The 13,494-nt window shown below is 39.3% G+C and overlaps 1 protein-coding gene across 2 annotated transcripts in view; it reads right to left on the bottom strand.

Annotated features, from left to right (window-relative positions):
- Positions 1-8,534: 8,534 nt before the first annotated feature.
- Positions 8,535-13,494, bottom strand: part of LOC100621352 (sulfotransferase 1B1) — a 42,511-nt gene continuing 37,551 nt past the window's right edge. For both annotated transcript variants that reach the window (XM_084956597.1, XM_005655662.4), the window contains one exon: positions 8,535-9,796. In XM_084956597.1, coding sequence (XP_084812723.1) covers positions 9,678-9,796 — 119 coding nt within the window. In that variant the 3' untranslated portion in view covers positions 8,535-9,677. The remainder of the gene's footprint in view (positions 9,797-13,494) is intronic.

The raw sequence follows: 13,494 nt of genomic DNA, 5'->3' as shown, positions 1-13,494 counted from the left end.
AACTTTGGACCTTTTATTCAACATCAGCTATTTCCCTCACTTCCCAGCCTCTGGCAACCACAATACACTCTCTATATTCAGAGTTTTTTTAAAAAAATTTCTTTAGATTCCACATATAAGTGAAATCATATGGTATTTATCTTTCTTTGTCAGTATTATTTCACTTAGCATAATACCCTTATGGTTCATTCATGGTGTTGCAAATGGCAGTATTCCCTCCTTTTTATGGCTGAATAATATTCCATTGTGTATGTCTTTATACCACATTTTCTTCATTTGCCATTGACATACACTTAGGTCATTTCCATGTGTTATGAACTGATCAAATTAACACTTATTAAGTGGATCACATAGATATGGGGTCGACCAAGATGGTGATACAGGAGACTCCTGAAACAGACACAACAAAGGTACAGATATACCTGGAGCAATTTCCTTTGAAAGAAATTCAGAAACTAGTTGAGTGGCTCCCATACGTCAGGCACATAAGAAAATACCCACATTGAAATTGGGAATTCCCGCTGTGGTGCAGCAGAAAGGAATCTGACTAGGAACCATGAGGTTGTGGGTTCAATCCCTGGCCTCAGTAGGTTAAGGATCTGGTGTTGCAGTGAGCTGTGGTGTAGGTCGAAGACATGACTTGGATCTGGCATTGCTGTGGCTGTGGTGTAGGCCGGCAGCTGTAACTCCGATTAGACCCCTAGCCCAGGAACTTCCATATGCTCTGGGTGTGGCCCTAAAAAGCAAAAAAAAAAAAAAAAAAAAAAAAAGAAAGAAAGAAACTGGAAGGAAAAATGCAGAGGATAAAAGTCTCCCCCACTTACCCCAAGAAGATACAACACTAGGGGGACATGTTAGCTTCAAATCTTCCTGTGGGGTTAGCTGTGTGGTCAGTTGAAGCCTTTGTTGAGACTGCACAGCAGCCCACCTCCTTTCTCTACCCAGCATCACTCCCTCATAAACCTCCCGGACACTAATTTCACTCTCAGAGTCTGCTTCTCAACCTGGGACCCAGGAAAATATTTCCTGAATGAGTAGATGAATGAATATGCATAATAGATCCTATACCAATTTGGAATGGGAACTAGATAAAATAATTATTGTTGCCTAAATTGTTAATTATTTCCTAATTATTTAAAGGGTTATGTGTGGTTACTGTTTTACAGTCTCTCTTCAGTGTCTGCTCTTTCATCTGTTTACTTATAATTGGAACATAGATGCTAGTATGAATCACTTTTCTCCAAGTCGGAAAGTTTTTGTTAGGAATGCCACCTTTGATGTCCTGGTGTTCTTGTCTGACTGAACAGGTTGAAAAGGTCTACTCAAAATGGTACCAAAGAATGTTTGTTTCTCTGCATTGCATTTATGCGATTCCTAATGCAGGACTATTTCATGCTTTATTATTGGATTGCTCTCAAAGTATAAAATAGGCCAATGTTAAGGAGAATGCAGATATTTTACAAATCTCAGCGGTTTACATTTTGGCCACTGGGTGTCATCACAGTTCTAGCTTTTAAAAAGATGTAGTTAACCAACTGATTAGAAGTAACAAATACATTATTTTATTACTTATAAAATAAATTAATATTTTATTAAATCACTGTTCAGCCATCATACTTGGAACATTAATATTCACTAGAGGAAATACTTTGTAAAGTACAATTTTAGCACTTTTATTCTCTCTTCCCAACAAATCCCATGGAGATAAAAATTTCTTCTAACCATGACTGGGGTGTCTTGATTGAGTGGGCAAATTGAGCAGGAAGGCTAAGGCTGAAAGAGGATGTGGAAACAATTGAATTACTGCCTTTTTAGAGGACAAGAGCCAACTAAATAGTGAGATTCCCAAAATGAAAACGACCTCACCTTGTTTTAAATTCTTTTAATTCTCACAACCTCTGTAAAGTAAGTACTTTTATTTCCTCCATTTTAAAGATGGAGGAACTGAGGCACAGAGAGGTTAATAACTACCCAAGATCAGACCCCACGTGGTGGAACCAGAATTCAAGACAGAGAACACTTTCTATGGTAGCAGATTATACCCTTGGTGAAGACCTAGACTGTGTTTTCAAAATGTCGTGATACCTCAACTATCGTCACCAAAATTGTATTTAATTATCAGTAAGTATAAGAATTGCTAACATATATATTTTACTTGCATCCCAGAGCTACTGAATTAGAACTAACCCAGGCCAGTCAAATCAGAAGCTCTTGGTATGGGGTTCAGAAAACTGGTATTTTTAAATTAATTAATTAATTAATTTTTATTGACATATAGTTGATTTATAATGTCATGTTAGTTTCATGTGTACAGTTTCATATATAGTTTCAGTTATACATATGTATATATATATATTCTTTTCTGGATTCTCTTCCCTGATAGGTTATTACAAAATATTGAGTAGTTCTTGTGCTCTCCAGTAAATGCTTGTTGGCTACCTATTTTATATATAGTCATGTGTATATGTTAATCCCAAACTTTTAATTTATCCCTTTCACCACCACCCCCAGGAGTTGGTATCTCACAAAGGATTTTTTTTCCCAGGTGATTCTCATGTGCAGCCACAGTTGACAACTTATGTTTTCGAGAAACAGTTCTCAAATGAAATCCTGAACAAGTACCTTAGAAGTGATTCTCATGCAAATGCTGCAAAATACATTTTGAGAAATTGTCTTCAAGAATAAAATGATAGGGAAGTGAAAAGAAAAAAAAATTTTTAAGTTAGACTAAGACTCTTCCAGGTAATATTAAAGTTACATATGGCTGATTTTCCAAATCTGGAGACCAGACAACCTTAAAGCCCATGTCAGAGACTGAGCGAGAAGAGTCTGTCAGAGGAGGAGAGGGGCAAGTCGAGCCAGAGTCTCTTTCTCCTCATGCCTGACCCACTTGGCCAGGGGAGTGTGCCTCTTGCAAAATGGGAGACCTGGCTGGCCATGTGGAAACTCTGGGCACATGTCCACCAGCACAGCTGCACATTAGGGGTCCATCATGAGTGAGGGACCGCTGCCTGCCAGCAACAGTCCATGGGGCTCTGTTATGGTCCCTATTCATGAATCCGCACACAGAGATTCAGGCCTGTATAGCTCTGTTCTTGGGCTTCATTTATTTATTTATTTTTTTGGCTGCACATGCAACATATGGAGGTCCCCGGACCAAGGGCTGAGTTGAAGCTGCAGCTGAGGCTACGGCCACAGGCACAGTAACTGTAGATCCAGGCCACATCTGTGACCTGCACCACAGCTTGTGGCAACACCAGGTCACTTAACCCACAGAGCAAGGCTAAGGATCAAACCCACCTCCTCACAGAGGACCCTCGCAGATAGCTCTGGGGCCTTAACCCACTAAGCTGCAATGGGAAATCCTCACTGTACTTTTTAATCATCACTCTCCACTTCTGGTCGTAAAAAGCTCTGAAGAAGCAACTTCTAGCTTATTCACCTGTATTTACAGGGTCTAGGACAGCACTTGGAGTCCATTCTAAGGGACTCCTGATCCTTCTTCCATCACCTGTGAAAATAGTAGGCTAATTCTCCTCAGTGGAAACCCTTTTGTGCCAGCTTAGCAGAAAGCCTGAAGGACTAGCAGGAGGAAGGCAATACAGACAGAAGTGGCAGGAAGACAGGACCAGATGTGGCCGGGGAAATGACAGCATGTCTCTATCCTGTTCCTTCCATCCTCTACCCGCACCTGGTACCCACTTTCCTCATCCTTCCCACTTCTTGGGGGAGGAATCCTGAAGGAGGCATCTCAAGGCATGGGAAAGGTGCGGAGCTAGATGGGGCCGCAGGGGTCTTTTTGTCTCCTCATTTTAGAGAAAAAAAAAAAATATCATTTCCCAAGTTGTGTTTCTTTGAATTTCAGATCTCTCATTTCATAGGAGATACCCAGACCTAGGCTAGACTTTCAGACTTAAGACCTCTGATTGAAGACTGGAGCTTACTTGACCCCACTTAACAGCTTAGCCAGTGCACTTGTTAGCTGGCCTTCCTGCCACCCCGGGCCCTTTCATTTGGCTGGCATAGAAGAAAGAACACTGTGACAAGTCCTATCATAGCAAGTTCATCCCCTCAGGCCCTAATTTTATTTGCACTCTCTAGAGGGGTCAAGGTATTCCCACTTAGGTTTTATGAACCTCAGGTTGGAAACTTTACTTCACCTCAATGGCTGCAGAAGCCTTACAACCTTAGTTATATATAAGAAGCTGAATTCTTACAAAACAAGATCTAGCTGGCCTTCACTAAGCAAGCAAAAGAAAAATGAAAGGAGATACTTACTGGACAGGCTAGAACTGCCTTTTGGTGCAAATTTAATATTAACCTTTATAACAAATTTAATATTAGTTTGTATATTTACCTGATGACTGAAAATATTTGCCAGGAGTGAATAAACTACTCTGTATCATTTTCCAACTCAGCTGTCTTCTACTACTTGGCAGGATTTAGCTGGTCACACTCATTTATTTTAATTAATATTCCCTTGGGCCAATTACTTAGAAATATGACCTCTCTCTCTAACCTGACTGGTTACCTCAAGGATGCATGCTCCCTCACTCTCTCCCTGCCTGCATCTCCCTTCAGGTGTCATTTGCACAGATCCTGGCAGACTACGAAACCTTCACAAAATGAAAGTGTAGTCTAAATAATTGAGAACATCTAAAACCTTATATTTTCTCATCTCTATTAGAGCAAATCTGACCATGTAAATTAATGTCATTGAAATAAATAGCCAGCTTGAATTGAACAAAATCATATTTTAGAACTATACATAAATATACGTATATATAATAGACATAGACTGCTTCAGATTTCTACTCCTATTATTATTTTTTAAAATTTACTCCTATTATTAATTATAGTTTGAGATTTTTCTTTTCAGCCAGAAATAATGATCACACAGCCAGTCAACAAGGAAGGATTAGTAAACCCTCACAGTCATATACCAAGAGTCGTGAAGATTTTAAACTAAATGATTATACTGCAAATAAACTGAAAAAAAATGCCCCAGTATAATTACGCAAATCTGTTATAGTTTGAGATTACCTCACACTTCAGAAGAGTAAAAAGCCAAAATACCCTTATCTGAATGGGACACCACCAGACACAATGAACTCTGCATGCTCTAATTAGTTTCCCTGTAATTAGTTTCCTGATTGGCAGGTGGGGGGAGGAATGGCTAGGTGGATTGGTGACTCCTTAGTTACTCATGCCTCGTGTAGCTTTTCATCCAAAGTAACCATGGGTCTATTCTCTACTTCCTCTTCTGCTAACTCCTTAGAAAATTCCATCCACATCTGTAACTGTGCATGTAAAAAAAGAATCAAGAATTCTTTTATTAAAATAAAAATTAATAAAATTAATGTGAATGTTATTTAAAGGCTACAGGATTCCTCTATAACACAAATTTTCAATTACCTGACTTTAACTGATATTTTACTAATGTATGAAGGAGCTGCTTAAACACAAAAAGTATTTCTATTTTATAGTCTTACGCATGACAAGGAAAAATTACCAAAAAGAAAAGAAAAGGTTGGAGTTCCCATTGTGGTGCAGTGGAAACAAATTCGTCTAGGAACCATGAGGTTGTGAGTTCGATCCCCGGCCTCACTCAGTGGGTTAAGGATCCAGCATTGCCATGAGCTGTGGTGTAGGCTCCAGACACAGCTTGGATCCCATATTGCTAAGGCTCTGGCGTAGGCTGGCAGCTGTAGCTGTAGCTCCAATTCAACCCCTAGCCTAGGAACCTCCATGTGCCGTGGGTGCAGCCCTAAAAAGACAAAAAAAAAAAAAAGAAAAAAAAGAAAAGGTTAAAAGCACACACACAGTATGAATCCCCACAAACCTCTCCACAAGATTTAGTTACCCTGTAGATGGTAGCTAAGGCTGTTCTTGCCATTTATAACTGATCTCTGCTTGCTTGTTTGAAGCAAGATAGACAAAGTCTTTCATTGCACACAGAATGGATTAAGAGAGATTGAAAAGTGAGAATTAATAGTATTTTGTGACTTGTTTGATTTGGAAAATGGAGGAAAAGCAAAGAATGAAATATGACTCTGAACTTTCATGCCTACAGAACCAGGAAGCTAAGCAGGTAGATAAAAAGGAATGTTTCCTTTCCTTAAATCTTTCATTCACTAATTCATTCCTCCACTCGACCTACACTTATTGAATAATTTCCGAGGGCAACACACTACATCAGCCACTGAAGAAGCTTCCTACAAGCTCTTTGTAAATCTACAATAAAATTGGGAAGGAAAGACTTGAAATATGAATTAGTTAGGTAATAAAAGAGAATATATGCTGAGTTAAAAAAATATAATTGACTAATGCAGGCATGAAGTAATATAAAACTACAAAAATAGGACCAAAGTGGGTGACAGTTTTGAAACTGAGTGTCCTAGAAGATGTAGAATTAATCTGGTCCACGAACTCAATTCACAACCAATACTTGTTCTATAGCTATGATGAGCACTGTGGCCATGATGGGTGTGGTGGACTCTGACTGGTGAGAACCTTACAGTGTAGAAATGGGTCCTGGACTCTGACTGGTGAGAACCTTACAATGTAGAAAAGGATGCCAACATCCACCTAAAAATACAAAGCCCAAATGGGAAAGTGTGGGAAGTAAAATACAAGCGAAGGGTCACTGAAAAGCCAATGAGGGAAAAGTGAAAAAAAACAGGGCATGGAAAGGGAAGTATCAGAGAAGGTTTTCTTAAGAGATGGTGTAAAACCAATTCTGGAGTGAAATGTTTTTAAGGCATGAACGAATACATGGAATTGAGACAGGGCTGCCTGATGAAACCTGAGAAGAATCATTAGGATCCAGCAGTGATGTGATGTATAACTACAGAGAGGAGGAGGTAGGGCAGAGAAAGGTAGGAGGAAGAGGAGCAAAAAAAAAAATTTTTTTTAAAGACAGGGGAATCCATAGGCAAGTGGTGGGAAGCAGTTTGGATGAGGAAATGGATAAGAGTTGTTTTGTCAGTTCCAAGGTATTGAACAAGCAACATGGTGGGTCAGAGTTCAGGGAAGGGGACTCTTACTCTAGAACTTACCTTTGAGAAGGTGAAACCCCCAGGAGACAGTTCATTTCCAGCAGCTGCCATCACCATGAAGATGCTTATTTCCAAAGTACTCTGTAAAGCTTCTAAACTGGCTCAAACTTCTCACCTCCCCACTTTCTTGAACCTCCCATTTGGCCCTGGGGAACAAGGCCACAGTGATCACAGTGATTCTTCTATCCAACCAATTACCTGGTGTCCAGTAGACTCTTCGAAGAGCATGGCCAAAGCAGAGGTCTTAACCCTCAGCCCCATCACTACCACCAAAATCATTCTGCTATCAAGCCTTCATCTCTAAATAAATGGCACCTCAGACACTCAACTGATTAGCCAAAAATCTAGGCTTCATCTTGTGTTCCTTTCTGCCTTTTATTTCTATATTAGTAGGTGAACTAGCTCAATATCCATGTGATACCCGGAAACTGGCCATAACTCACCATTCCCACTGCTGCATTTTCCATTAGCCCCTCTTCCTGCACCTACACCACTGTACTAGCCGTTTATCCCTGCCCTTCTCTCTTAACTCTAGATCATCAGCATGTTCTTGTGCTAGCATCCATCAGAATGTCTCATTCCCCCATGGAAAATACCCCATCTAGCACAAAATCCAAACTCCTTGTCATTGCTCCAAACACAAGGACCCCATTCATCATTTGCATGGGGTCTCTTATGTCACATTCTCAGAGTCCTCAGTCCAACACAATATATGTCCCTACTAGAATGTGAGCCTCCTGAGAGCTTTTTCAAGTTCATCCTGTATCCCTGCAGTCAACAGTAAGTCTTGGCACATAGAAGATGCTGAAAAAAAATTTTTTTTTGCCTGACTGATAATGTTGCAGGAATTAGGGCCCTTGGTTATACTTTTATATTATTGTCCTTAAGCAATTTTCTATCAAAATTAGATCATGTGATCCCAAATATAACCTTACAGATCTAAAATACTATCATGTCATCAAGGTGCTATTTCAGTTCTTTCCATCTTAATGATCATTTTCATATGAGAAGATGGTATAGGCTCATGGGATTTGGTGCCTTGGACACCAACATCAGTGTCTTCTCCACTTACTGGTCTCATCAGATTCCCTTTGCCTTTCTCCAAGGGCTTAGTCATTCTCTGCACAGCTGCATTGGGAAAAGTTAAGTGTGATTTTAGCTCCAACATGAAGATAAAGACTTGACCAATATCACACCTGATTGCCTTTCTCATTCATTAACCTCATTCATTTGGGGAAGGGAGATGTCTAAGTAAATCTCTGTGAATGTTATTATTATTATTATTATTATTATTATTATTTATTTATTTTTGGCCACATCCAAGGCATTTGAAAGTTCCTGGGCCAGGGATTGAACCTGTGCCACAGCAGTGCTCTGAGCCGAGGCAATGACAATGCAGATCCTTAATCCACTGCGCCATGAGGGAACTCCCATGCATGTTAATTTTGAAGAAACCAGAAAAGACTCTGACTTGCATGAAGTGCACAGAAATACATTTTATTCATAACACATATGTATACATAGAAGATTTATCAAAATCTAATACCAAATTGTGATAAAGTTGATAACAAAAGAATCCAACAGATTTGTTGCTGAAAATGATTCACAATATACTGAGGCACAGAATCAAAGTGTTTGGCTGAATTAACTAACTCAACCCATTGCTTTGGGCTTGTAGCTCAGAGTCATATACAATATATAGTTTTGATTTTCATCTAGCCTTGAATTAGATATTATGGCCAAGATGTAAACAATATGGCATAGATATTCACAACTTGCGTATTGTCATTTAGGTAATCATTCTAGAATAAGTTTACTGAAATTTCATTACAGTGTCCTCTAGGCTAAAGTCACAGAATAGTATTCATTTTAGGAGAGAGAGAATTATAGAGATTGGATTAATGCTAGAAGTGCTTCTGGGAGAAAGCATACATATTCAAAATACTGTAAAATCATAAATAATTCAAGGAAACATACTTTTCAAAACTGAAAATAAGAAATTCTGTAATCTGACTTTATTAAAGATAAAGAAGATCCTGGAATGCCAAGCTAATGTCAAGTTAATGATAAAGAGTACTTTTTCATTGTTCATTCTCACCAATACATCAGACTGTGACCATTTAATATAGTCTATCTATTAGGTATTCCCACCAGAGTAACATTATCAGTCATTGTATGACACTGGAGGTATTTCTACACAGACACTGTTGAAATAAAAATGTTTGTCTAGAGGTCCTGATGGTTCAAATAGGCAGAAAATAATTTCTTCTCAGACATTTGTTATTTTAGATAATCTGTCACCTCTTTTGTTGTACCTTAATGCAACTTCTAGAACACCCACAGTAATATGCTCTCTCTGAATAGAAGAAATCTCCGTGCCTTATGAATATCCTGAACACAAATATATAATTCAGCCATTCAAAAATTGTATACTTCCTTTATGAATAATAATCTATCACCAAATATGCTAATAATAGTCTCTCACACATGATGCTTTTTCATAAGGTGTCTTTTTCTCACCAAAAGAACTATCTGCCTTCCACACTGGTGAAAAATATTTATGTATTCCCCAAGCACTGCATTGCATAAAATGGAAATTGGTTGCATTTCCCATTTATATTAAGAGTAATCTCTGAAGTGCCCTGCTAGTTCACTGTGTTTCATTTTCTCTGTGAATAGTTCATCAAATACTCTCTTCTGCTTTGAAGTAAAGTAGTTTATCCAATCACCCACTGCACCTGAAAAAAAAATTGGAAACAAATCAGACAAGAAGTAATTTAGGTGTATAGTATTCACAAAAGAAATCTGCCAGATTTATAGGAAAAGGTGAGCAATTCTAATCTCTTGTTGATAAAATGATGGGGAATTATTCTTTTCTTCATTTGTTTGCCTGTTGTTTCTGATTTCTTCAGTAATGTTTGCATATTAATTTGAACAGTTTAAAAAATTATTTTTGAAAAAGAATGGAAGATGAAAATATATAAATATGCTAGATTTTACTATAGCAGGTTAAGAAGGATCTCACCTAAACTTAATACCAACATAAAGCAGACAAAGTGGGCATAATGATGCTTCGTTTATTCCCCTGCCTCTGCATCTCTGTAGCTGTGGTTTGGCTGATAACACGCCATAGAGGTGGGTCATTGGTCTCATTTTAAGGGAATTTCTTTTACAAAATAGATAATGGGGAGTTGAAAACATAAATACCAAGTTACTTGTGTGACAGCCTCACCTTAAATATTAGTTGTTCTGAAGCTGACATAAGACACACACTTCACATGATCCCTCGGCCCTCCTGATCATTAGAGTCTCAGCCTTGGCCACTGCATCAACCCCATAGGATTGCCCTTCTCACCTCCATAACTCACACTATGTCAAATCCTTGACCTTGACCATCATGGTCCATTGTCACTTCTTGTCCTCAGCTCCATCCCCAGAGTCTAGTCTCGGTGCACTGGAGCCCAGAATACATCATTTTCTCCTTCCACTACAAACTGTCTTATATTGCATCTCCGTTATCTTTTCTTTCCAGTTAGCTTATAAACTCTTTCAAGTAAAGGACAGTGAAGGATTGTTCATGTGTCATCCTGAGGTACTGAATCAGGTGCTGGCCTTATATATAGTGGGTGCTTAAAACCTATGACTTGATTGAATGTCAGACAATGTCATCTAGAGCAAAGAAATATGTTATGACCTAAGAAATTTTGGGTGTTGTGGATTCATGGTCCAAAAGATTGCAATTAAGAAGTAAAGTGGAACTCTTCTGTTTGGTGGAGAAAAAAAAGCAAAGTAGTATCAGAGAGAAGATCCCAGAGTCCGGAAATGGCATTGCTTCTAAAACACTCTAACGGGGGGCACAAGGGCAAGTTCGTGTGGTCATAGTGTCTGGCCCTTAGAAGAGCAATATTATTGCTATTAATTTATTTAATATTCTTCCATTCTTTGGTTCTCCCTTCCAGCTTTTTGGATCAATTTGCCTGAACCACTGTTGTCCTCTTTTGTCTGACCTGGCTTTTTTTCTTTCCTTTTCTTTTCTTTTTTTTTCCCCCGCTTTTTAGGGCTGCACTTGCAGCATATGGACGTTCTCAGGCTAGGGGTTGAATCATAGCTACAGCTGCCAGCCTGCACTGAAGCCACAGCACATCTGTGACCTACACCACAGCTCACAGCAAAACCAGTTCCTTAACCCACTGAGCAAGGCCAGGGATGGAACCCTCATTCTCATGAATCCTAATTGGGTTCGTTACCACTGAGCCATGACAGGAACTCCCTGACCTGACTTTTTTTTTTTTTTTTTTAGTCTTTTTGCTATTTCTTGGGCCGCTCCCACGGCATGTGGAGGTTCCCAGGCTAGGGGTCGAATTGGAGCTGTAGCCATCGGCCTACGCCAGAGCCACAGCAACACGGGATCCGAGCCACATCTGCAACCTACACCATGGCTCACGGCAACACCAGATCGTTAACCCACCGAGCAAGGGCAGGGACCGAACCGGCAAACTCATGGTCCTAGTCGGATTTGTTAACCACTGCGCCACGACGGGAACTCCCTGACCTGACTTTTGTTTGCTTAGTTTCTGATTAATTCTTACACTGTAATTTTTTTTTCTTTTTTTAAAGAAAAAAAATCTTAAAAAATATAGTAGCTATATATGTAGGTTACAGAAAATGCACACATATAAGCAAAAGAAGATAAAAATCAAGGAACTATATCCAGCTCACATGACTAACAGATTGGCTGGCATGCATTCTCCTAGCTGTTCTTCTTTGCAAACAACTATAAGCATATAAACTACATTTTAAAATCACACAATTATATCCTACTTTTTTTAACTTATTATACTTTGATCATCTTCCCATATTACTATTTATACATCTCAATGAAGTCATGCCACGTAGAGTCTGTTTGAATCCGAGTCTTGACTGGACTAGCTACTAGCTGTGTGACATAGGACAAGTTATTGACATTATTGGTGTCTCAGTAAAAGTTGGATCACATGGATAGCATCCTCAAAAGTCTGCTGTCAAGTTTAACATAAATCCAGTAACATGCCTGGCCCATGGGAAGCACTCAGTAAATGCCAAATATTCTTCATGTATGTTTTTCATGACTCCATAGGAAACCCCTGTATGGATGTAGCTTAATATATTTAAGTTTCTGGTTAGTAGCCTTTTAAGTGTATTCGAGGTTTTCATTGTTACAAGAAATATTGCAGCATGCATCCTGTCCATTCATTTTTCTACACGCCTATAATTAGCCCCTAAATTTTAGTTTGAATAGGCTCTTGGACTTCTGACACTTATCTGGACTATCCTGTATCCCCACTTGTCACCTTATCTCTGTGGCCACCATAGTCATTTTCTAGAATATCAGCTCCATTTTTTTATTTTAAAATAAAGACCACTGCAGGCACAAATTCCCCTCTGAAAAGTGAGGAATAGCTCCGTGTGCCAAGCAGCCTGAATCAACAGCTTCGGTAGTTTATTTGAAAAAATTATTTTCGGAGGATGGATTCCCCACTCCCACTCCATCCAGCCAATGGAAGGAATGAAGTGAGTGGTCTCTATTGCCCCATCCTTATATATAATTACTCACATAGTTCTCATTTCCCAGCTGGCGCTCATGAGGACTAGTATCAAAGAGGGCATTGTCACTGTTAACCTGTGCTTCATTGGCTCTAATATGAGAAAATCACTTTTAGGTAGAATGTAAGTGCATTAGAATTAATATTACTAGCTACAATTATGTTGATGGCATTTCATCTGGTGATATTTGCTAGGGTCATTCTAGTTGGCAGGCCAGAGGTTAACTCTCTTCTCACTAGAGTAAAATTTCTCAGCTTGTAGGATAAGATGCGTGAAACTGGTATTGCCAATCAGACTTCAAAGGGCAGTGATAAAAGACGCCAGAAGTACTGGACTCCGCTCAGGATCAGAACTTCCTCATTTCTCAGCATTTTCTTCACCATGGTCCTTCCCAACCTCTTTCTGTTTCTTTCCTCTTTGCTCGTTTCACCGTTCTTCATCCTTTTCTACCTTCTGTCTTCCCTTCATCGTCTCTCCATCACCCCTTCTAACCTTTCACTTCACCCTGCCTCTCTCTAGTCTCGTTTCATGCTCCTTAAAAGAGGGGTCTTCATTTCTGCCCCTTTTTTACCTCTTACATCTTTAACCCCCTCCTCAATGTGGCTTTCACCGGACTGTTAGAGAAACTGCATTTTCAGAATTCACAAGTGGTATACAGATGGCCATGTTTGACACTACTTTCTTCCTCATCTCTTTTCTCACCTTGTGTTGGGATGTTGATGTTGAGGTCCTTGGGGCTCCCTTTTCCATCTCTTTCTTCACTAGCCCTTTCCATTCACCCTGAACAATTTTACTTACTTCTACCATCTGCAGATGGCTCCTTAAGCTGACTTCTCACCTGAGCTGGACCCAA

This window comes from Sus scrofa, chromosome 5, assembly GCF_054392235.1.
Source record: "Sus scrofa isolate SSC_HxYL_T2T_F1_AM1 chromosome 5, Sscrofa_HxYL_maternal_Yorkshire_Landrace_v2.0, whole genome shotgun sequence".
NCBI lineage: Eukaryota > Metazoa > Chordata > Mammalia > Artiodactyla > Suidae > Sus > Sus scrofa.
Note: the sequence above shows the minus strand (reverse complement) of the source record. Positions and strands in the feature narration are given on the sequence as shown.